The sequence below is a fragment of the Martes martes genome (assembly GCF_963455335.1).
Source record: "Martes martes genome assembly, chromosome: 10".
Taxonomy (NCBI): domain Eukaryota; kingdom Metazoa; phylum Chordata; class Mammalia; order Carnivora; family Mustelidae; genus Martes; species Martes martes.
This window is the reverse complement of record NC_137898.1, coordinates 11,830,533-11,854,454: the sequence shown is the minus strand read 5'-3', so window position 1 is coordinate 11,854,454 and position 23,922 is coordinate 11,830,533. Positions and strand designations below refer to the sequence as shown.

General features: G+C 47.6%; 2 protein-coding genes across 2 annotated transcripts in view; one reads left to right on the top strand and one right to left on the bottom strand.

Moving 5' to 3' along the window:
* Positions 1 to 3,449, top strand: part of DTX4 (deltex E3 ubiquitin ligase 4) — a gene marked incomplete at both ends in the record, with an annotated part of 32,304 nt that extends 28,855 nt beyond the window's left edge. The window contains one exon of the mRNA XM_080816500.1: positions 3,216 to 3,449. Within this exon, the coding sequence (XP_080672626.1) occupies positions 3,216 to 3,449 (234 nt within the window). The remainder of the gene's footprint in view (positions 1 to 3,215) is intronic.
* A 3,689-nt stretch (positions 3,450 to 7,138) lies between these two features.
* Positions 7,139 to 11,545, bottom strand: MPEG1 (macrophage expressed 1; the record flags this gene model as incomplete). The annotated part of the gene is made up of 1 exon (XM_080816489.1): positions 7,139 to 11,545. The coding sequence occupies one exon, from the start codon at positions 11,543 to 11,545 to the stop codon at positions 9,392 to 9,394; it is 2,154 nt and encodes a 717-aa protein (XP_080672615.1). The 3' UTR covers positions 7,139 to 9,391.
* Positions 11,546 to 23,922: the final 12,377 nt, after the last annotated feature.

The window sequence follows — 23,922 nt, the reverse complement described above, 5'->3', positions numbered from 1 at the left end:
GCTTCACTGACCGAGCCACCCAGGCGCCCCCCAAGGGGTTGATTTCAGCTAGCTTTCTCCAGGTCATGCTGTGTAACAAACAACCTCAGTCTCAGAGGCGACTTCAACAAGTGTTTATTTCTCATGCACTTTACATGCTAGTGGCAGTGGCTTGTCTGCTGCTGTGAGTCCACTCAGTCTGCCCACGTGGCTCCATGTCCTGGAATCCGGGGTGAAGAAGCAGCCCTTCTGTGATCTATGCCCGTCCCATAGAATGGGGCCGGGGACCAAGAGAGAATCCAAGTGGCACGGTACAACCCTACTAGAGTTGCGCCTGAAAGCTTCTTGCTTCTACTCACGTGTCACCGAGCCCAGCAAGTCATGGGCACTACACAGGCAATGAGGTCATGAACTTTCCAGAAGTGGCCCCTTGGGCCCCATGGCAAAGGGTATGGCTGTGTTTTCCTCTTACAGAGGAGGAAGCAGATCGTTTGGAACAGTGAGAAAATCAACCATATCGTGAAGATGTGCCCAGTGCGGGGTCCTTAGATTAGGAGTCAGGGTTAGGCCTGATACCTGTTTGCTCTGAACAGACACATGTCCGTACCTGAGCCCCAGATCGACCGTCCCAGCTGATGGCTAAACATGTCCACTGTGAACTCCTACTGCTAAAACTTAAACCCTCTTGCCGAGAGCTGCTCCCCTTCCAAGCCTTGTCCCCATGTTAATGACATACCCAGGATCCCTGGGACCCAGACTGGACATGTTAGTGATCTCTTGTTCTGAATGACCGCCCTGCTCAGAGCATTTACCCATGAACTACCCACTAAACCACTTGACTCCTTTTCTTTTCTTTCTTTCTTTTTTTTTTTTAAGATTTTTATTTATTTATTTGACAGACAGAGATCACAAGTAGGCAGAGAGGCAGGCAGAGAGAGAGGAGGAAGCAGGCTCCCCGCTGAGCAGAGAGCCCGATGTGGGTCTGGATCCCAGGACCCTGGGATCATGACCTGAGACTTAAGGCAGAGGCTTTAACCCACTGAGCCACCCAGGTGCCCCACTTGACTCCTTTTCTAATCCTGCCGCTGCCAACCTAGTAAATACTTCCGTCTTTCACCTGTCACCGGGTTAAGTATCCTTTTTTGAAAGTAAGCTCCATGCCCAGCATAGAGCCCAGTGCCGGACTAGAACTCACAGCCCTGAGATCAAGACCTGAGCTGAGATCAAGAGTCGGAGGCTTAACAGACTGAGTCACCTTGTAGCCTCCCAGGTTAGGTAACCAAAAGCACAATTTCTAGCATCAAGCTGTTTGTTGATAAGAAATAAACTAGAAAAAAAAACCAAAAAATTGTTCTGATATCCTTCCCTTCCTTCTTTACGATGTGCTGTCTTCTCAGCTGGGCATACAGACCTACTACAGTGTGGGTCTAAACCTTCCCCTCACACTAATTCTTCACCTCTATCCTTCATTTGTCTGCCGGTCGGGGGCCCTAACCTTGGACTCTTGCACAGCAAGGTAATAAGACCATGGGTTTGGGAGCCGGACTGGCCTCGGACAGAGTCCTAGTTCTACATTTACCAGATGTGGGGACTGGCATAAAAGATTAACATTCTGAAGTCTTAGTTTCCAGATCTATAAAACAGTGGTGACAATTTCTATCTGCCTGGACAGGATGTTGTAAAAATTAAGTGAAAGCAGCATTTCTAAAATGCCCAGGGTGTTGACAGCTGTTGTTGTAATCACACGTGCTTTGGCTCATATTTATTAATTGTGTCTTCATGTCCTTTTCTACTGATACACAGGTGACTCTTTAATAACTCAGGGGTCAGGGGTGCTGGCCCCCATCCTCCTGAAGTTGATATCCAAATATAACTTTTTTAAGAAAAGATTTATTTGAGAGAGCAGGGGGCGGAGAGAGAGAGAGAGAGAGAGAGTAGGAGGAGGAGCGGAGGGAAAGAATCCTCAAGCAGATGCCCTGGATGAGAGCAGAACCCTATGCAGGGCTCCATCCCAGGACCCTGAGATCATGACCTGAGCTGAAATCAAGAGTCAGATGCTCAACCGACGGAGTCACCCAGGTGCCCCGTGATAGTCTTTTTCGGAATCCCGGGCATTTTCATCAGGTGCTTTCTTCATGCTGGACAGGGTGGTAGGCAGTTGTCTTACTCAACGACAATTTTTTTTTAAAGATTTTATTTATTTATTTGACAGACAGATCACAAGTAGGCAGAGAGGCAGGCAGAGAGAGAGGAGGAAGCAGGCTCCCTGCTGAGCAGAGAGCCCGACGTGGGGCTTGATCCTGGGACCCTGGGATCATGACCTGAGCCGAAGGCAGAGGCTTTAACCCACTGAGCCACCCAGGTGCCCACTCAACGACAATTTTTAAAAATTTAGCTGAATTAGAACATTCTGCAAGCCCTAACATCTCTCCGGGTCTCAGCTATAAAATAGAGATGATAATAACCCCTGCCAGATCTGCCTGCAGGTGAACTTGTGAGGACCAGGGCAGCAAACAAATATGAAATAGCCTGGTAGAGGGGCGCCTGGGTGGCTCAGTCGTTACGTGTCTGCCCTCAGCTCAGGTCGTGATCCCAGGGTCCTGGGATCGAACCCTGCATCGGGCTCCCTGCTCAGCGAGGAGCCTGCTTTTCCTTTTCCCTCTGTCTGCGAATCCCCCTGCTTGTGCGCGCGCTCTGTCAAAACAATAAATAAAACCTTAAAAAAAAAGCCTGACGTCACAGCATTTCCAACCCCATCACTGGAGAGCTATGGCACGTCTTTAGCTGTGTGTGCTCTAATACTACATTTGGGGAGCGGGGGCGGGGGGAGGGGAGCGCACAGCCTCAGAAGCTCTAGGATCATAAGTCCCTTGAAGTCCTAGGTCCTGTCTTTTCACCGTGATGCTGGTAGCTAATGTTTGTTGAGTAGCGTGAGTCAGTCTCTACTGTGAAAGTGCTGGTAACATTTAGCAGATCATAGCATCGCCATTTTGTAAGTGAGGAAACCAAGGCTCAGAAAGGTGATGTCATTTGTCCAAGTTCACACGGTTCGCCGGTGACAGAACCAAGACTTAACTCGCGCCTCCCTAACTCTACACCCAAACTCTTTTCACTGTGCTGCTTGGGGCATCATGATTCAAGTAGAGGTGGACGCTTGGGAAGGCTCTACTGTCCAAGGCATAGTCTTTGACCAACATTAAACGTCTGCCTCTGGTCTCTTGCCTTGACCGGCTTAGGTGCTGAAGCTGCTGCTTGTGGCCTGGGATCGCCGCCTCATCTTTGCCATCGGTACCTCCAGCACCACGGGCGAGTCAGACACCGTGATCTGGAACGAGGTCCACCACAAGACAGAGTTCGGCTCTAATCTCACAGGTCACGGCTACCCGGATGCCAATTACCTGGATAACGTGTTGGCTGAACTGGCTGCCCAGGGCATTTCTGAGGACAGCACTGCTCAGGAGAAGGACTGAGCTGGGGTGGGGTTGGGGGGTCTATGGGCCAGGGGGGGCCGTGGGGACCACAGGGCAGGACGCGGGAGAGTCAAGGTGGAAGTTGGTGCCATGCCCTCCCGACTCCCTCATCTCCCCTTCTGTCCTGTCCCCATCCCCCATCCCTCCCGGCCACAGTGGGGGAGGGAGATTGAGTAAGGTGACGTCATTCATAACCCTCATCCACCATAAAGGAAACATGGGATGAGGGCCATCCTCGGTCTGTTCCCATGGAGTTTTCGGTGCTGGGTAGGCAAGAACCCCCCACCCCCCTAAGTAGGGGGCATGGTCAGCACACTTAGGGTATGGACAGTGCAAGGGCGCTCCATACCCTGGCCTTGTGAAGCCTGAGGTTCTGTACCTTAGCTGGCTTCTTGCTGCTTCCACTCTCCTTTGAGAGCGGAGTTTCTGCTTTTCTCTCCTCCTCTGGAGGCGAGGAGCTCTCACTGTGCAAGATTGGGGGGAAAGGGGTGAACCGCTAAACTGCTGTGACATCAGAAATCAATGCCTCGTTGTACAGCAAGGAAGCACTTCCCGCCAAGAGGGTCAGGGAAGCAAAGGCTTCTGGGAGCACATTCAGCTCTCATCATAGTCCCTGGCTTCTCTGAGCCCACCCTCCTCATGTTTTTGACCTGTCCAAAGAGGCATCTGGTTCTCTTGTGTGGATGGATGGACTCTGGGATTCCTCTCTGGGGTGGCATCCCGTGATGTTTCCAGCCCCTCTCTGATCAGACCAGAGTCTGCATCCCACTTAGCATCTGAACTGTCCTCAGGGAGAGGAGCCCATAGCCTTCGTCCCAACTCATCCCAGACCAGCTCAAAGATTCCATGAGTTTCATCAAGTCACTGTGAGTAGAGCCCATGTTGGGCTCTGTGCCATCTGTGTATGTGCATATCTGTGTGTGTGCGTGTGTGCACCACTGGGCCAGGTTGGTGGACAGTCCCACCCTGTTCTCCCATCCTTTTTGCGAACTGTCAAACTCCAGTTCTGATGGGGATCAAACAATCAGGCTGTGGTTCCTTAACCTTCCTCACCCTTTGCAACCCATCCCATGGTAAACTTGGACCCAGGTGGTAACGATCATGCATCTTACCAGATGCCCCAGGCAACTGTGCTTGGGGAGACGTGTAAGGTGAGGGCTGGATTGACCCCTTTTTATATCTCTTTCAAGATCGGATCTAACCAATTCACCCAGTCTTGTTTCTATGAGGGCTTTGATCTGTCTCCATGCACATTTGCTAATCAGATCCCCGAGGTGGTGCTGGACCCCTCATCTATCACAGATTGAGCTGGAGCATGGAGGGAGACTTTTCAGCTCATTCCTAACAGGGCTGGGACCACATCGTGGTCCAGTCCAACCTGCGTTTGGGTTGTGTCCCAAGACTCTTGTCTATACCCTCTCCGGCATTCCTCTTGCTTTCCACTTCCCTTAAGGAATGAATTGGGGGTCAGGGAGGAGAGAAGGGGGATCAAGAAGGGAAACCCAAATCTCCCTTAGAAAGTGGGTTCTTTGAACTATGTGTTTGGGGGAAGTTCCTCTGGATACTAATTTGAATTTATATACCTCATGTTTTGGGGGTTTGACGTATATATATCCTTATATATTTCATAATATTTGGAAGGTTTTTGATGCTAGAAAAATGAAACAAAAGAACCTTCAGAAATGGTACTTAAGTTAGAACCCGAAGCCAGGCTTTCCTGCGAACTGGCTCCGTAGCTCCTTGCTGTTCGCCCGCAGCCGTTTTCACGTTGATGTGACCGGTGGATTCACCTGAGCGTCACCCAGTTCCTTGGGACATGCTGGCGCTGAGCCTTCCTTTATTCTCCAAATGGCTATCAGGATGCTAACTGGCTCCAGCGGAGGGAGCTATGACAGGAGGAATCGTTCCTGACACCTTCGGTCGGGTTTCTCCTGTCGGCCGGCTGCCGTCTTATCTTACCAGTGGACCAGGACACAGGGCCTGAGTTCACGGCTCCACAGGGCACAGTTTCCTACCACAGTCGGGAGGAAACATCTGAACTCAGCGGAAGGGACCTTGCTGCGGTGTTTAATATCACACCCACCCTGCGCCCTTTGCCAGGCCACGGTGTACCAGAGATCGTGGAAGAGCCTCCCTGGAGACCTAGTCCCATCCCCGCCTTCAGCGGGAGGCCCGGGTCAAGTGTCTGCCGAGCTTCTCACCCACGGGGATGAGGAAGCAGGTTGAGGGTCAGTGGGTAGAAATACACCGCTGTGGAGTAGGTGGGGAGAGGAAGGACATACACGCTGACCACTGGCAGAGGGCAGCGGGGAGAGGCTGGTTTCCCTGCAGTAGGCAGAAGGAGGGACGGCTGGGGAGGGGGACAGCGGAGCGAAGAAGGGAGAGGACTCCGAGAACGGACCAGGCAGGTAGGGTGCCAGGGTTAATTCCTCTTTCAGGATAAGTCTTCATACCTTCAAGACTTCCCCCTTAGGATGCTGACGACATCTGCGCCCTGGTTCTCTTCCTCCCTGGGGTGCTCTGTAGGCATGACCTCACCCTCATGCTGCTCCTCTTGGGGGCTTTCTAGGCAGAAGGGGTCTTGACTCTCCTTTCTAACACTGTGCCAGGCAAGGCGTGGAGGGGGTGTCCCTTTGCCCTTTCTCTGCGCCGACCCAGAAAGGCACAGTCTCGGGCTCAGTGAGAACCCCGCCAGCAGGGGTCCTGAGCACCCACCCCTCTGACACAGGATGTTTTCCCACCATGGCTGTTCCCGCCGTGTCTCCTGGCCCGTGAGGGGAATCCCATGCCTTTCCTTTCATGCACCAGCAGCCTACTTTGTCCCCTCCTGAGTCTGCAGGGATGACAAATGGGATTGCAGACAAACTGTCAGATGCCCATCCCTGAAGGTTACTTGTGTGTACGTGGTTGTGCGCGCCTTTGTGTTTCATACCCTTTCCCCCACCTTTTTTGTAAAACTTGGACTTCTCTGTGGTTTTGCACTTGGTCAAAAGTACTCGTCCTGGTATTGCACTGTTGTGTGCATGAGAGGGCAGGGGGCAGGCCCCGTGTGGTACAAGAAAGGGCCCTGTCCCCTTTTCTTGTCTGTGGTCACTGGCAATTGAGTGGGGGGTTTTCTGGGAGAGGGAAGGTGAATGTCCTAACCTAAATCTTTGTAACTGGTGTTTTGAAGTCCTTGGTGTTGCTCTGTGAGAGGACATCGCCACCTGGTGCTCATGAGGTGTATGTGCAGAACAATAAATGGCAAGTGAACAAACCACAAATGGCTGTTAACCTTCTGCTTTTTGCAGATCAGGGCACCTAAATACGAGGCATTTGGGGTACCTTCCCCAATCTGTAAGCAACCACAAGACCAGAATGGGGGCGGGGGAGTCCTTCTCTTTTTCCCCCCCCAAATCTTTTGCAACCACACACTTGACCAGGGGACCTGGTTTGACTTCTATTTCCTCTCAAGAACTAGACCGCACGCCAGGGGAAATTTAAGTGAATCTATGCGGAAAAGACCGCCTTAAAACACGTGGATGTTTGCTTCTTACAGTTCCCTCCACCTGACTACAATGTAGCAGATGTTTCAATAGTTTGCAAGCTGTTGTTTCTCAAGTAAATGTTTAGTATTAATCATACCGATACTAACGCGAACACGAAATGCAAATACAAACCTGCCCTTATCACCCAAATGTGTCGATTTCTGAGAATCTAGAGAGTGTTGTTTTCGCGGAAGGTGGGTTTCATCTTTCCACAGAGCCCAGCCTGGGCTCCCAGGTCAGGACAGCAGAGCCGGTGAACTCCCCACCCTGGGTTCTGACTTTGCAAAATGATGTGATGGCTGAAAACTGCAAACCCGCATGTTCTCATTTCCTGTAGATGAGCAGTTGGACAGCGTGATCCTTCAGTGCACATTTTAATGCATATTTATGCGTAATTTTGTTAGAAATACAAGTTTGGAAAGGACTTCTATTTCAAAGGGCAGTTAGTGCATTAAAAGTTTGAGAGCCATTAGCTGCACTTTGTCTGACTCAGTTGTCTTCAAGGAATTCATGGGGAATTTGCAGAAAAGTGGTTAGTTCAGCTGAAACTCACCCACAAAACACCCAGAGGTTTAGGAGAATATTTTAATGTTTAAGCGGCAGGATCCAAAGCGGAGGTTGCAGAAATCAGTCTTGGTGGCTGGGCAGCCGGGAGAGGAGGGCTCACACTCCCAGGGAGACATATGAGTGGCCTCCTTCCCACCTTCCCACAGGCTGGGATGCTGCAGGCTCCTCAGAAGGACTTATGTAAGCCGAAACTCGTGATTGTGAATGTTAACAAGGCGAGGGCAGATTATCCTTCACAAAAATTAACTCATTTGTGGCATCTGATTCAGTGAAGGGATATTTAACTAATTAAAATTGTTGTAGAGAAGCGGTGCCTGGCTAGCTCAGCCCATAGAGCATGTGACGCTTGATCTCAGGGTTTGTGAGTTCAAGCTCCATATTGGGAGTAGAGATTAGTCAATATGAAAATTTTTTTTAATGTCATGGAGAAATATTAATAAACTCACCCTAATTGTTACAATTCGATGAGACTGGTATTAAAATCAGGCAAATCTCCCCCCACCGCCAAAATAGAAAAAAATAATAAATAAAATTGGACAAAGCCCCAAATGCCAGGAAATGGTCATACATCCTGCTGGATGCCTGAAGGAGGTCTGCCAGAACTGAAATAAATGTGTCACGAATGGTGTTGGATGTCTTTTTCGTTTCATTTAAAAACATGGATTTGATCATGACAGCCCCTTTTCTGCTGGGGGGGAAGAAAACAAAGGTAAGATATATAATTGGTCGTTTCTATTCTGTTTTGGTTTTAGGGAGGAAATAATACTTTGGTGTGGGCTTACTTTGACTTCTTGCATTTTCCCTTGTCTTCCGCCCCTAGAAAAATGCAGACTTCTTGCTGGAATGTGCTGGGTGAGGGGAAGGGGTGTGTGTGCGCACACATGTGTTTGGGGTGTGTGTGTATGTCTGGGGGGTGCACACATGTGTGTTTTGGGGGTGTGTACAGTGATGTGAGGACGGGGAGGGGGGTCCCTCATGGATGAAGAAGGAGTAGTACTCTGGAAACAGAGACCAGGAAACTGTAATGCTTGTTCTACCCCAATCTGCAGCTCCCTAAGTCAGGCAGGTAGTTAAGAGTAAGGATTTCAGTTTCCCCTGAGTGCCAGGATCTTGTCCAGTTCTCATCCTTTCTTTCCTTATACCTTGTCTCGAAACCGTCCCTTCTCCCTTAACCTCCTAATAGAAGATTGTTAAGTTAAAACATTTTTGAGGACCTTATGGCACTAGGTCTGAAGTCCAAGAGTGGCCCAATCTGAGCGAGTCTGAATCGTGGTTGGAAAGCTAGAAGACATAGACTTAGTAGAGACAACATCTCGCTGTTCAGATAAGCTTCGGAGGACCCCATGCATCGGTACAGGACCCTCAAGGCTGAAAATCAGTGCCTGTGCAGGACTTCCCATATCTTCTGGGGGAAATTTCAGCCCCCAGGAGAATGAAATCCAGAGAGATATTTAAAAAACAAAACAGAAATTCTTGGAGCTCGTGAATTGGAAACTGATCTCGGATTAAATGCAGGGTCCCCAAACCCAAAGGTCTGCATGCTCCCCCCATCTCTTTTCTTAGGGTTGTAGTCAGGTGAAGATAAACAGTGATGCACACAGAGAAAAGACACCCCCTTCGCGTTTTAGCCCCCAGGATGACCTTGGCTTAAAAGGCGCATTGGCTGTCCCACCCTCCCCAACCCTGCCCACGCAGCTCTGTTCATTTTGTGGCCGGGAGCCCTAAGGAAGTCACAAAGTTATACCTACTTTTTCCTGCACCTGCCACGCCAGTCCTCAGGAAGGCAGAAGTGGAGACAGATGAAAGGCATGAATGCAGAGACGGGAGAGACGTTTCTGGGGGAGAGATTCAGGCTGGACTCCGCTCCTGTTCTTGGTCAGGGGCACCTCCAGTGTCTACAGTGCCCGCAGCCAAACTCTGCCTCTCTTCCTCCAACGGCTGGTAGCCCCTCTTCTTGTACTTCCGGGTGCCATAGACGGCCAGGGCGATGGCGGCTGCCAGGACAGTGGTGACCCCCACTGTGATCCCAGCTGCTGCCCCTCCCGACAGACCACCGCCATCCCCACGGATGACCCTCATGGCCCTGCGCAGCTCTAACGGCTCCCCCAGCCTCCACTGGTGGGTCCGGGAGTCTTTAATCCAGGAGCTGGCCGTCTCGCTATTAGTCACTAGGACGGTGTTGGTGGCAGCTTGACTCATGAGGGGTGGCTGGGTGTAAGGGGGGAGCCTTGCAGGGGGCAGAGCCCCTCCTGTGAAGAGCCCGGCCTTGACGCAGTAGGACACTTGGCATCCATCACTGATGACGGCCAGGTGTTGGCTGAAGCCCCCGGGACACTTTTTGAGAGAAGGTGTCCCCAAATCTTTGGATGTGGCAGAATTTACCAGAGGGTTCCCGACTGCACAGCTAAAGAAGCCACCAAAGGGGACTGAAAACCTGTATCCCATCTCATAGTCCAGGGAGGCACATACCTTGAGGCTTTCAAAGAGCCGCAGTGGAAGAAAGCCAGCTGGGCAGGTCTGCGCGTTTGTCAAAGGGTTTATGCTCTTACCACTGAAAAGGCCCCCAAAAAGCAGTCCTGAGTTTTCTGGTATTTGGCCACTCGTCACGCACCAAAAAGCCCTAAATTCAGCCTTTGCCACCCGGAACACGTCTTCACACACCGTCTTGCAGAAGATGAGGAGGGTGCATTTCCGCCGACACTCCAGGTGGTTGTAGCCGTCTTCGTGGATCTGGGAGAGCAGCTGGACTGGGGAGTAGCCAGAAGGGCAGGAGAAGTCACCAGTGAGGGGATTCTTCTGCTCCAGGTTTTGGCAGAGTTGGACAACCTCCTTCCCGGAGAGCTGGGTGCATTCCTGATAAACTCCTCCGAAGGAGAAATTGGTCATTTTCCCCTCGCAGGAGCCGTCATCCGTGTTGGCCTGGAAGTTGAAGTTGGGCGAATTGGCATTGGTGCATCCAGGGTAGGTGTTGAACGTGTAATAGCGCCTCATGGCGGCCTCCACCGTCCTGGACAGCTTCTTGACCAAGGGCCCCGGCAACTCGGGCAGCATGTCCGGGTTGATGAAGAAATGCAGAGGCAGGCCAGCGCGGTCTATGGCCACCAGGTGGTTGGGGATGCCCTGCTGCCAGGCCTGGAGGGTGATGCCCGGGTAAAAGGGAACCCCTCCGATGCTTTGCACCCTGGAGTTGGTGCGGTTCGAGAGGTAGCTCTTGGTGAGGGCGCTCTGCGAGGTGTAATTCTCCTCAAATTTGTAGTTCACGACATTCATGAAGGCAATCCCAGCAGAGGCAGTCACGGCGGTGCGACTGCTCTCGCCGTCCTGTAGGAATGAGGCTCGGATGTGGTCCTCCTGGATGAGAGCAGCGCCGGCATCCACGCTGGTGATGACATGGGTGCCGTAGTTGAGGACCAGCAGTTCTGCGAGGTAGGTCGCCATCCGCGTCTGGTTGTTCTCCAGGCGCTCAGAGATGTCCATCAGCTCCTTCTTAAACCTCCAGCTTAGCTCTGAAGCTGAGTTGATCTTGACCGTGTAGATCAGGTTTCTCACCTGGACCCGGGTAGTCACAGCTTGGTCTTTTACTTGAAAGGTCTTCATCTTCTGGAAACCAGAGGAGAATTTGCCATTGACCTTGGAATAGAGGGAGAGTTCTGAGTTGATGGAGAAGGAGGTGCTGCTCTGGTAATTCACCCAGGACTCCAGGATTTCGGAGTTCATCTCTAGGTTGCTTTGTTTCTGGGCGATGCTGATGATTTCATCGGGGATGATGTACTGTCCATCTTCCGTGGTCCTGCAACTCCTGTAAGTCAGGTCCATCACCCGTCCCATGTCCACATTCCGCAGGTTATCCCAGCCCCCTCCGGGTAAGGCTTCTAGAACAGGTAGTTTCAAGGCGTTCTTGCATTTTTGAAATCCAGCCTCATTCGTCTCTCCCAAGGGCTCGTTCGTTTCAGCCCACGCTACCACTGCCCAGAAGAGGACAGCACCTGTGAGGCCGTTCATGGCTCAGACAGTCCCACCACACGCCAGCCCTGAGCAGCAGCCAGCGAGCTTGGTCCAAACGGAACAGATGGGAAAGTAGGCAGCTGCGGAAATGAACACATATGACAGTTCTCCCAAAGCCACCAGTTCCTCTTCAGGCTAGTCTAATTGCAAAATAGGGAAACGAAAGTCAATTGGAATACAAAGGCCCATCAGGACTTTGAAAAAATCATGTTGTGCTAGATATGCAAAGGCAGCCCTGTAACCTTAACAGTTAACTGCCCTAACTGGCCCCCTCTGCCCTCCAGCCCCAGGCTGGTGACTCTGCCCTAGCGGTGGGCTCTCAGAAAAAGTGCGGCCACACGTCTCATGGCTGCCTTCACGGCAGATTTCCGGCTTTGATATAAAGCTTTGGTTTCATTTTTGCTCTGATGTTTCAAATGTTCGTTGAGGGCTCTCTCCTAGGACTCCAGCACCTGTTTCCTTTTACTGTAAGTAGCGAACGTCAACATTGTCCTTGCTGAGACTCCCTGCCTCCACCTTCTCTGGGCTCACTGTAGGTCAAAGGCAAGGCCTGGGGCTCCCATTCACTTCAGGGTGAAGGCAGTTAACACACAAGAAGGGAACGACAATCTTGGACACAAGTCCTGTGGACTTTCCCTGTTATGAGCCTCATAGTGCAGGTTTTGGAGGTGCCGTTAGGTGAGGCAGAGCTGCGGGGGCTGAAGTAGACTCGGTTCTGCTGCGCTCTGGAAACTTCAGTGTGTGCTGTCCTCAGTGCTCAGAGTGAAAGCATTGGCCCCACATTGTGTTGTTTCCTTTCAGGCAGAAATGTTTGAGCAAAGAGAAAAATCCACACTCTGATCTAGATTTTGATCAAAAGCAGGAGCGCCTGGGTGGCTCAGTGGGTTAAAGCCTCTGTCTTCAGCGTAGGTGGCTCAGGCATGATCTCAGGGTCCTGGGATCAAGCCCCGCATTGGGCTCTCTGCTCAGCAGGGAGCCTGCTTCCTCCTCTCTCTCTGCCTGCCTCTGCCTACTTGTGATCTCTGTCTGTCAAATGAATAAATAAAATCTTAAAAAAAAAAAGCAGACAGTAGCCAAGGAATATTTGTGTATGTATGTACACACTTACACATCCTTTGTGTGTGTGTGTGTGTGTACAGTCGCTAAGTTGGTACCTGCTGTTACAGCTTTAATTTTTCGTTCTGCTGCTAAGTTTATGTACCCAGTCTAGGTGTGTAACAAAGCAAGTGTCTTTTTATTACTCACTGGTTTTGAGGCAACAACTCATTTGTTCTATCATTAGGAGAACATAATTTCATGAATTTCCTTCCATGTGCCTATGCTGTGTGTATTATGATGTACATGTGTATGTATATACCTGCATGGAACATGTCTATTAGACCCTGCAGTTTGGAAGAGTGTTTCCAGACCCGATCTAGTGCCAGGATTAACCCAAGCCCAGCTCCGTCCCTTCTTTCAGACCATTAAGGTGCATCGTAGTCCATCCAGTGGTAAACAAAGAATCCAAAAGAATTAACGAAGCTCCCAGTGGTACCCGCATGGTCCCCCAGATCCTACCACAAACCAGAGGCAGAGCTGAGGCTGAGAATGTCGTGTTTCAGTTTACAGGTACCACAACACTACCACCTGTGTGCAACCTGGGAAAAAGGTCTCAGGGACTTGAACGGCTGCATGTCGCCCCTGATGCAGTTGTCCAGGTTTGCATGTCGCCCCTGATGCAGTTGTCCAGGTTCACAGGTCGAACTCCACTAGTTATTATTCAAACCTTGGTGATGTTCTGGGCTTATTCATGCCTAGGTTATCATGCTTGGAGGAATTTCCTTGTATCTGGGCGGGGGGGGGGGGAATTAATGTATGAGCCAGTGTCCACTGTTCATATTTGGTCAGAGAAGCAAGCCTGTGTAGGGGATGTCCTGGGTAATTAACAAATGAGTTACTTATAAATTTGTAGCTCAATAGAGTGATTCCACCACTAGAAACATTAGAGGTGAATGCCCTCGAGAACTTCCAATAAGTCTATTAAAATCCCCCCACACCCCTTGTCAGACCGCCACAGGGTGAGTTCGTCATCGTGAGAAAACCGGCACACGTACCCCGTTTTGGAGACATGCTGACAATTTATTACTTTTCGTTTACCTGTTAATAGATCCTGGTGCATTCTCGTTCTTCCGCAATGAGAGTCCAAGCGAGGCGGATATAGATCATTCTCTATGCCGGTGCTGCTCTATCTCTGAACGCACACAGTTGTCCTGTTTTTTGGACAGTCTTCTTCATTTCTACCACAGCAAGAAGTGGGAAATAGCTAACAGATCCAACAGGAGTGAAATTATATTGCATCTATTGATGAAATATTTTATAGCCATCCTAACTATATTTTCAAAAAATGTTAATGACAAAAGAAATTCTTATGCCATAAGGTTAAGTGATAAAAGCATGATAGGCATCCAGTGTGACCTCCGCTACGTGCATATAAACTATTGGAGAGACATACAACGACTCACTGACAGCGATGATATCCGCTGGTAGGTTTTATAGATGATGTAAATGTTTCCCTCTTACTTTCCTATATTTTTTGAGTGTTCAACAAGGAGCATATCTTTACTCATCTGACAAATTTTTAGTGAGACTCTACTAAGTAGCAAACACAGGGATGAGTATGGAATAGTCATCACTTTTGTACTCAGGAAAATAGGGCATGAAAATGCATTTTAAACACAAAAGAAAAAATTTACTTTTGGAATTTCCATGTACCTGAAATGATCTAAAGCCTGTGATTGCTGTGTTCAAGGAAGTTCTATTTTCTATTCATGGAGAAACAATGAAAAGAGAAGTGTAAAATGATGGGAATTCCAGCACAACTTCAATTTGCGTGCCACCGGCAGAAATCACAGCTCATGGCGGTCAGGGGTGAGGAAGTGGGGTCACTCATTTCTTTCTTGCTTTACTCTGCTCACCGACAACTTCCTCTGCTTTTTCTTGTGCTGAAAGGCGTGTGCAATCGCAGAAACCCTCCAGATGGCTACTCTCAAGGGCCTGAAAACCGAACTTGGGTCTCTAAAAGAAAAAGGCCACTTTTCTGCAAACGTTTCCCTCAGTGCTGCAGTAGTGTGATTTCACTTCCCCCAGAAAGAGGCAAGAGGGAAGTCCCATGTCTGCTTTCTTTCTCAGTTTGAGCACGTGCAACCTTCTGAGCCAAACCATGATTCACGCCTGAGGTTCGGTTCTGTGTGGGCTTGCAGCAGGTCCAGCTGTTTCCAACTTCTGCCTTTCACCTGTGATCTGACATGGGCAGGAAACCCTGGCTGTGTTTGCGGGGAACCAATCTGTTCTTAGTTTTAGCAGGGATCCAGGAAACCAGTCACATGGTCACAAAATGGGTCGAGGAACAAAGTCTTTTAAAGACTCTGGAATAAACTTGGTTTTGGAAAATGCAGGACGTATCAGTTAACAAAGTGACAACATTTTCTTTTCTGAAGAGTTGATTGCTAACCCGATGTTTTGAGAGCTGCTTTCGTTAAGCCCGTCCCTCTGAGACTGCGCTTCCCAGCAGGTCTGTTTGCATTCATTTTTTTTTTAAAGACTTGTTTATTTGTTTATTTATTTATTTATTTGACACACACAGAGAGAGAGAGAGACAGCGAGAGAGGGAACACAGGCAGGGGGAGTGGGAGAGGGAGAACCAGGCTTCCTGCTGAGCAGGGAGCCCCATGCAGGGCTGGATCCCAGGACCCTGGAATCATGACCTGAGCTGAAGGCAGATGGTTAACGAGTGAGCCACCCAGGTGCCCCAACTGTGCATTCTGACCCCCAAAATAGGAACACTGTGGTTCCTTGAGTCCTTTTAATCTTGAAAAACAGAATGCCCAGGTGAAATGCCTCTGAAATTCCTGCTGAAAGCTGGTCAGGATTTGGCAGGCTGCGCCGTTTTTCTTCTTTTCTTGGCTAATACTTTCCCTCCCTTCTTCCTCCCAATTTTGCTAATGCTTTTTCTCCTCATCAACTATTCCTTTTCTGCCCTTTGTTTCTCTTTGCCGTTTCCGTATGTAGGTTTGAGGGACACAAGTCTGTGATGTACGATGACATTTCCACTGCACTAAAGGAAAAATAAACACCGACTCCGTCTTTAGGCTGTGCTTCCGTATTCCATGTCATGGCAGACATCACTCATCAGTCATACCATTCATTCCCGCTGAGCTCTGAGGCTGCCTCCATACCCTTCTCAGCACCGTTCTCTAGGACATTCTAATGGAAGCCTGTTTCATCTACCTATGAAATAAATACTTATTTTTTAAATTTAAATTCACTTAGCCAACATACAGTACATCATTAATTTCAGAAGTAGAGTTCAGTAATTCATCAGTTGTGTATAACACTCAGTGCTCATCATGTCACGCGCCCTCTTGAATGCCCATCACCCAGTCACCCCATCCCCCCAACCTACCTCCCTAAATACTTACTGAGCATCTATTATTTATTGGGCACCCATTGTAGGTGCCATATTTGGAGTAGCCAATACCAATTTAATGTTCTTTTAAGAGTCTGGGTGACTGAGTGAGCCCTCAGAGCTCCCTTCCCTTTCCATCTCCTCTCCAATCTAAGCTTTTCAGAGACAGAGCAATTAGGACCAACCCATTCCCCCTCCCCATCTGCCTTCAGGATTCCTAATGGCATCAGTCTAATATGAAATCTAATATTCTTGTATCATCCTTTAGCTGAAAGCAGCTTCACATGAAGAGATTTATACACAACAGGACTGGAAATACAGTGGGATTCCTTGATTCTCAGTCCCCACATCTTTCCTGTCATGTAACTTCCTCTTTGAGAAATAGCTGAACAAAAGAGATAACTGAGTAGCCTTTGACCTCCCTGGGTCAACTACTGGCAGATTTCATATTTCTCTATTTGTTTCATTATTGGGTAAAAAAAAACCAGTCTAACATTCAATCTTTTCCTCTTTAACCACAGGATCTCCAGATGGGACTTTGAGCAGAGACACTTTTCTTTCTACCTGAAGTGATCATGAATAGGTTAAGGTAAAACAAGCGAATTAGGTAAGGTGGTTCTTCCAGAATTATGTGAAGTCGGGAGCTTTGGGTCCTCCACTGAAATATCCCTATTGTCTTAGGAGTGTCTGGGTGGTTCAGGGGGTTGAGCCTCCAGCTTTTGCTTTTGGCTGGGGTCATGATCTCAGGTTTGTGGGACTGAGACCAGCATTGGGCTCCTTGCACAGTGGGAAGTCTCCTTAAGATTCTCCCTCTCCCTCTCCTTCTGCCCCTCTCCCCATTTGTGCACTCTCTTGCTCACTCGTCCTTTCTCTCTCTCTCAAACAAATAAATCTTTAAAAAAAAGAGATATTCCTATTGTCTCTATTTTTTTGGTGATCTAAATGTGACAATAAGAGCATGGGCTGGCTGGGGTGCCTGGGTGGCTCAGTGGGTTAAAGCCTCTGCCTTCAGCCCAGTCATGATCCCAGGGTCCTGGGATTGAGCCCCATGTCGGGCTCTCTGCTTGGCGGGGAGCCTGCTTCCTCCTCTCTCTCTGCCTGCCTCTCTGCCTACTTGTGATCTCTGTCTGTCAAATAAATAAATAAAATCTAAAAAAGAAAAAAAAAGAGCATGTGCTGGGTTGTGGGTCTATTCAGTCTCTAGATTTTCTTCTGCTTAGTATAGTTACTCGAAAATATCTCAAGTCTGGACTGATAAACATGGATGTGAAACAGAATTTTCAGAATTGAAATGTAGGCAACATCCGGGCTCCATATGGGACTTTGAGCAAGTTCTGGAGCCTCCCTAAACCTCTGTCACCTCAACTGGGAAACAAAAGTAGTAGCATCTACCTGTATGTGACAGGTGAAATTGTAAATCATCCATGTAAAAAGCTCCATATGACCCAGGTAGGAACTCAGTGTGTATCTGCCTTCAGCTTTGCTGAGTTTGCTGGTGTGTTCGGGTTGACCCTGTAGTTCAGTCCTCTCACAATGGAAATGGGAGAAAAGGCATGTTATAGCACCCCAGGAGCTCGACTTTCCTCTGGTTGTCCATTTGACAGCATGGGAAGACGTATTGACTCTGAGGGATCATCTGAATATTTTTTTACTAATTTCCTAAGCAAAGATAGGCATCTCTTTAAGGAAAACAACCTAGTAGACATGCCATCTGGTTAATGACAGAGGTAAATTAGAAGTAATTGGATGCTCTATCAAAGAATTCATCCTAGGAGTCTTTTAGAATGGGGATGACAAGTTTTTGCTGTAGATGGCCAGTGAATAAAAAAATTCAGGCTTTGCAACCAGATGATCTCTGTGGTAACTACTCAGTTCTGCCCTTGTAATTTAAAAGTAGATGATATATAAATGAATGGGTATGCTGTGTTCCAATAAATCTTTTTTTACCAAAATGGGGTGGGGTGGGGCTGGATTTTGGCTGTGGTCTGTAATTCACTGATGACCAATTTAGAATCACAGAATTATAGAATCCCATAATTGGAGCGGACGTGCTTTCCCAGTCAAGGCTTGAGCCACCTCCAATACAGTCTCAACAATCCAATATAATCCAACCTCAGCTTGGATGCCTCCAGGGCATCTACCTCTTGTCTGCAGATAATTCTGATTCTTAGAAAGCATTTTCTTCAACGGAACCCAAATTGTCCTTTTGAACTTTCTGGGGGCTGAGATCAGACTTTTGGGCTATGGCCATCTTGACAATGATGTTATATATCACATCCAAGCAAGAGAAGGTGGTTGGCTTACATGCCCACCATCCTGGAAGTCCTGCGGGGGTATGATTAAGTCTATCTTGTTTAATGACTAATCAGAATGGGTGAGGACCATAGTGTGAGGGTCCTAGAGGCCTCTTGTTGACCCAATTATTCCTTTATTGGTGGGTCATGAAGAATTTCGGGGTTTCTAAGGCAGAGATCAGAGAGATAGGGTACTTGGTAGGCTGAGAAAAGTACCTGCTAACCTACAAGAAGAATATATTTCAATATTTTCACAACCTATCCACATGAATACGAGTCTTATGTAAAAAAGCATCTGACACGTAGTAGGTAGTCAATAAATATTTGTTGGAAAAAATAGCTGACTGAAAGGACAAATGTAGTAAGAACCTTGCAATCTTAGAATTCTATTAATGAGATACCAGAAAAGTCAATGGCAGAGACCTCCAGGGCCCGAGGTGATGGCACAAACAGGGCAAGACATTCCATTTAGGAGGAGAATCCAATTTACGTTTGAGATTGAAGACAAGAATCATAAATGTGGATTCTGACACTTGTCAAAATTGGGACCTGACAGACCAAAAAAAGGACCGATTCCACTTAGATGAGGTTCCTAGAATAAGCAAATTCATAGAGACAGAAAGTATAATGGCATTTACCAGGGATTAGGGCAGGGAGAAATGAAGAATGTGAACATGTAAGAAAATTTTGACCCCGTATTTATTAGTGGGTGTTATGGAGGCAAACCCAAACTGAATAGTGGCTTTTTGACATCCTATGTTGTATCTGGAGACCATAAACACTACTGGACCCAAAGAGACTTTGGCTCCTTCCTCATATTGAACTCAGCTGTAGCACTGGGCCATATGGGATATGGCTTCTCTGGTAGTTGGCCGGAGGAACTGGATAATGCAGTCTTGAAGCACAGAGGACTTAATTCCATGTGCCAGTAAACATTATTGAATTAGAGACAAGAGATAGGTGGGATCTGGCAAATAATTTGGTCTTCCTTCCAATGGACCATTTGGAGGACTGGTCGCGTCATGTGATTTGTCCAAAGATACTACACAACTGTATCTTTCCTTAAGCTGTGATCAGCTCAGTAATATACCCACTTAGTTTGCTTTGTCTCTGTCCCTGCTTTAGCTCCCTTATGCCTTTACCTTTGCTGTCCTGGGATTGTACTTCCCAATGAAACATTAATTAATGTGGAACATTAGTTAATATTCTAATGTCCCTCTTATGTGCTCTATAACATCTCTTGAATTTTCACAGTATATTTTAATGACCTTCTTGTTTGACTTTCTCTTCCAGTAAATTGTGAGCTCCTTATGGGAAGGGACTGTGTCCTTTCACTTCATTTTTGTATTACAAGGTCTAGTGCAGTATCTGGTACCTAGCATCACTTGTCACTATTGAACGAGTAAATAAATTAATAGAGCAGACAAAGCTGACAATGATTCTCAAACACATCCTTGGAAAGTCAGGCCATGAATGGTTGGAAATGAATATTCAATTCGAAGCAACATTATAGGATTTTTATTTCAATCTACACCAATATTTCTGAGCACTTACTCTGAGACTTACTCTACACCAATATTTCTGAGCACTGACTCTGACACTACTGTGTCTTTGTTATTTCTTATTATAAAATAATTTAATTTTCGGATCTATAATTGTATCCTGGGTGAATCAGGGATTGTGTGAGCCTAGGGTCTTATGTAACAAATGACTTATAAAAGCCCAGAAGGAGTACTCCTACGTGCCAAGAGCTTTTGCTTTATTTATGTCTGAACCAGTGTTGAAAGCTCTAGCCCTGAAGGACTGAATCCATATCCACTTCCATACTCACCTTCATCCCCATCCCTGCCCAATACCTGCAGCTAATGAGGCTGGCTTAAAGGTACCATATCTCACCCCTCCCCTACTCCCTCTTCCCTCTCTGTGATCCTCTTGCACAGTGTGCAAGCAGGGCCTGTCTAGAGGGTGAGGTAGAAGTTGAGTAGGAAGGAGAAACTACCAGAACTGACCTGCCCTAATTCTGATGACAATTCCTTCATGCTGACAGTCAGGACAGGGACTAAGGAAGGTAGAGGAAGAACAGGAAAGAGAAACGGGTCAGCATAATGCAAAAGAAAATAGGAGGGGTTTTATTTAAAATTTCTAGTGTTACAGAACCAAATCTACCGAGACTGAGGGCCTTGGCTCTGGACTTAAGAGTCTTAGGAAAGTCTCAAGAATGTCTTTCTGTCTCTCTTTCCTCCTGGTCCTCTCTTGAAGCTAGGTTTTTCATGTCTAACTGGGAAATTAGGGCATCATGGGGCAGTAAAAGTAGCACAGGGTTAGAATTCTGGAGATTTGGATTCTGTTCTTCAACTGTCAACTAGCCTGCTGGTGACCTTAGATAAGTCACTTCCCCTCTCTGAATCTCTGTTTCTGCATCTATGAAATAATAGTTTGTTGAGCTCCTTTGCAGCATCTGCATGATGCATGGTCCATGAGTCTACAATCCAATTAACTTGTGTCAGCTGAAAGCTACACAGTTTACTAGGTGATCTTTTGTGATCTTTTACTAATAAATGCTGAGGATACTCTGTCCCATATGGGTCATGGCATGTGCATTTTCCCACTTGTTGTTCCCAATGCTACTTCCTCTTTCTGGCTTGTTTCCTTGTGTGGTTTGTAACTTATGACTCTTGAGCTCCTTTTCCACAGGGGTTTGCTATGGCAGGCCAGTTTACTCTGGTTCGTGCAGTTGTCCCTCCAAAGTGGTTTTAAATTTGTCTCTGCTGAGGCCTGACACTTCTGCTGGACCACGATGCATGTTAATTTCTTTGTTTGGCCTCAGTGTGAAGTAAGACCTCACATCTGCATGAACACAGGCCTGGGGTTCTGACATTTCTTAGAAGATGGCAAACAGCTCAACCATTTCCCACAGGCAAGTGGGTGGAGTGTTTCTCCTCTGCAGGTGGTGGCTGAGACAGACAGCCTCTCTTGACTTCCAGTCCCCTGTGAATATTGTACGTGGGTCCAGTGACCTGGATCACCTCCCACAGCCCCTAATACCCCAGGAGCCCACTATGACTCAGAATGCCCCTTAGCCATAGAACTTCAGTGACCACTGGCTGCCCTGATTTCAAGTTCTCTCTTTCTGGCACCTAAACATTTCTCTTCTTTGGTTTTTGAGCTCGAACCTTTGCGTTGGAAGAAATGTGTCCCTGCGTGTGTGTCTAAGGGGGAGGGGAATCTACTGGTTGAGTCACAGCTCAACCAGCCACATTCTGCCTTGTTGTGGTTACTTCGTATGGTTGATTTCTCACAGATAGACTTTGGGGGTCACACACGTACTGTGGAATCAGGGCTTCGGGAGGCAAACTTTCCTGCTATCACACCCCTCCTCCCAGTAAGAGGACTTCTTCACCGAAGTCTGAAGTCCTTTTTCTACAGGCAACAACTCTGTTCCCACTGGGAGAGCTCAGGCTTCCAATGTGACCTGCTTTTCCCTCTTGCTGCACCCCCGGGACAAGATGGAGACTAGCTCTTCTCACAAAGTGACAAGAACAGAACTTTTCCTGAGCAGGGAGAAGGGAGGAGAGCAGCTGGTCACTGCATAAGTAGGGTAGAGAGAGGGAAGGGTGAAGCAAGCCAAGCTCCTGGGTTGGAGAGAGGACTGAGAGCAGCTTTATTGGTATTGGGATGCAAACAAGAACCACCTCTTCCATGCTTCCCCTTCACCTCCATGGTGCGTGCGTGCGTGTGTGTGTGTGTGCGTGTGTGTGTGTGTGTGTGTGTGCGTGTGTGTGTAAAGGGCACAGTCCAGGCAGTGGGAGTCTGGAGAAGTAAGCTTGAATCCCAGACTTGTCGTTCTCTTGCGAATTGCCTCTCTTCCTCTGCCTGTCACTTTTTCATTCACAAAATTAGAGGACTGTATTAAATGTATGGATTATAACCATAATTGTAGCAGTGGAAACTTTATTTTCAAATGCAAGTTTACACAGAAACTTATATTTAAAGATGTAAAAAAAGGTTGGCGGGGGGACTGCCTTGATTGATTAAACAAGGGCCAGGGACCCAAAGCCCAGTGGCTTCCTCTTCTCCTCGCCTCTTGGAAAAGTCCTGGGCAGATCCCTGAGATCCCTGGAACATAGTGTGGAAACAGCATGAAACAACGTGTACTTTCTCCAGTTTCTTCCAGTGAGACATTACAATTATGATCAGAAGCAGGAAAGTTTTCCTAGCCATGAAATTCATGCAACAGAGCTGAGTGACATGATTTCCCCGAAAACAGGAAGTGAGAGTTGCCAAACCATGAAGCAAAGTTCCTTGGCCCACAATGTGTTAGAGCCGTTTCACCTCATCTCAGAGAAGCTGTTGACAGGCCACCGTCAGCTATTGTGGAGTGCTTGGAAGGCGGCTGCCTGGAAAGGGGTGCTTTCACTAAAGAGTTAGGAGCCATTAGCAAATTACTTCACCCACCAGAGCTTCAAGTCTTTATTTGTGCAAAGAGAGGAGTGGAACAGATTAGTCACTGGTAGGTCATTTACAGCTCTAAAAACTTTCTGAGATACAGTCATATGATTAATGTATTCACAAAAATTTATTGTGCACATAGTATGTGTCAGATACCATTTGCTTTGCTGTGGAAATTGTAGTCTAATGGGAAGACAGACTTTAAACAATGATGAACTGTATGAAAGGGAAGTATGGAGGACAAAGAGAACATTCGGGAGGGCCTCAACTTGGACCAGGGGATCAGGATCGTCCTCCAAGACAGACAGAGAGATACACAGAAGCTCAGAGAGAGACAGAGACAGAGACTGAGAGGGAACTGGGAGAATTATGAGGAGGAAGTCTGGAATGACTACAGAGTACGAACAAGGGTGGGATTGGAGCAAAGGTCAGAGACATCAGCTACCTACACGACTAATTCCCTTTCAAATGGACCAACCCATTTCTTGACTGGGCTGGTCTAACAGCACAGGTAAAAATGCTCAACATCACTCAGCAAAACCACAATGAGATACCCCCACACCAGTCAGAATGGCTAAAATAGCAAGACAGGAAATGACAGATGTTGTCAAGGATGCGGAGAAAGGGGAACCCTCTTACACTGTTGGTGGGAATGCAAGCTGGCGCAGCCACTCTGGAAAACAGCATGGAGGTTCCTCAAAAACTTAAAAATAGAGCTACCTTCTGACCCAGTAATTGCACTACTGGGTATTTATTCAAAGGCTACAAACATAGTGATTCAAAGGGGCACCTGCACCCCAAAGTTTATAGCAGCAATGTCCACAATAGCCAAACTATGGAAAGAGCCCAGATGCCCATCAACAGATGGATGAATAAAGAAAATGAAATGGAATTTAACTCAGCCATCAAAAAGAATGAAATCTTGCCACTTGGAAGGATGTGGATGAAAGTAGAGGGTATTAGGCTAAACAAAATAAGTCAGTCAGAGAAAGACAAATACCATATGATTTCACTCATATGTGGAAAGAAACAAAACAGGTGAACATAGGGGAAGTGAAGGAAAAATAAGATAAAAACAGAGAGGGAGGCAAACCATAAGGGACTTTTTTATTTTATTTTAACCATAAGAGACTTAACTATAGGAAACAAACTGAGGAAGGGTTGCTGGAGGGGAGGCAAGTGGGGCT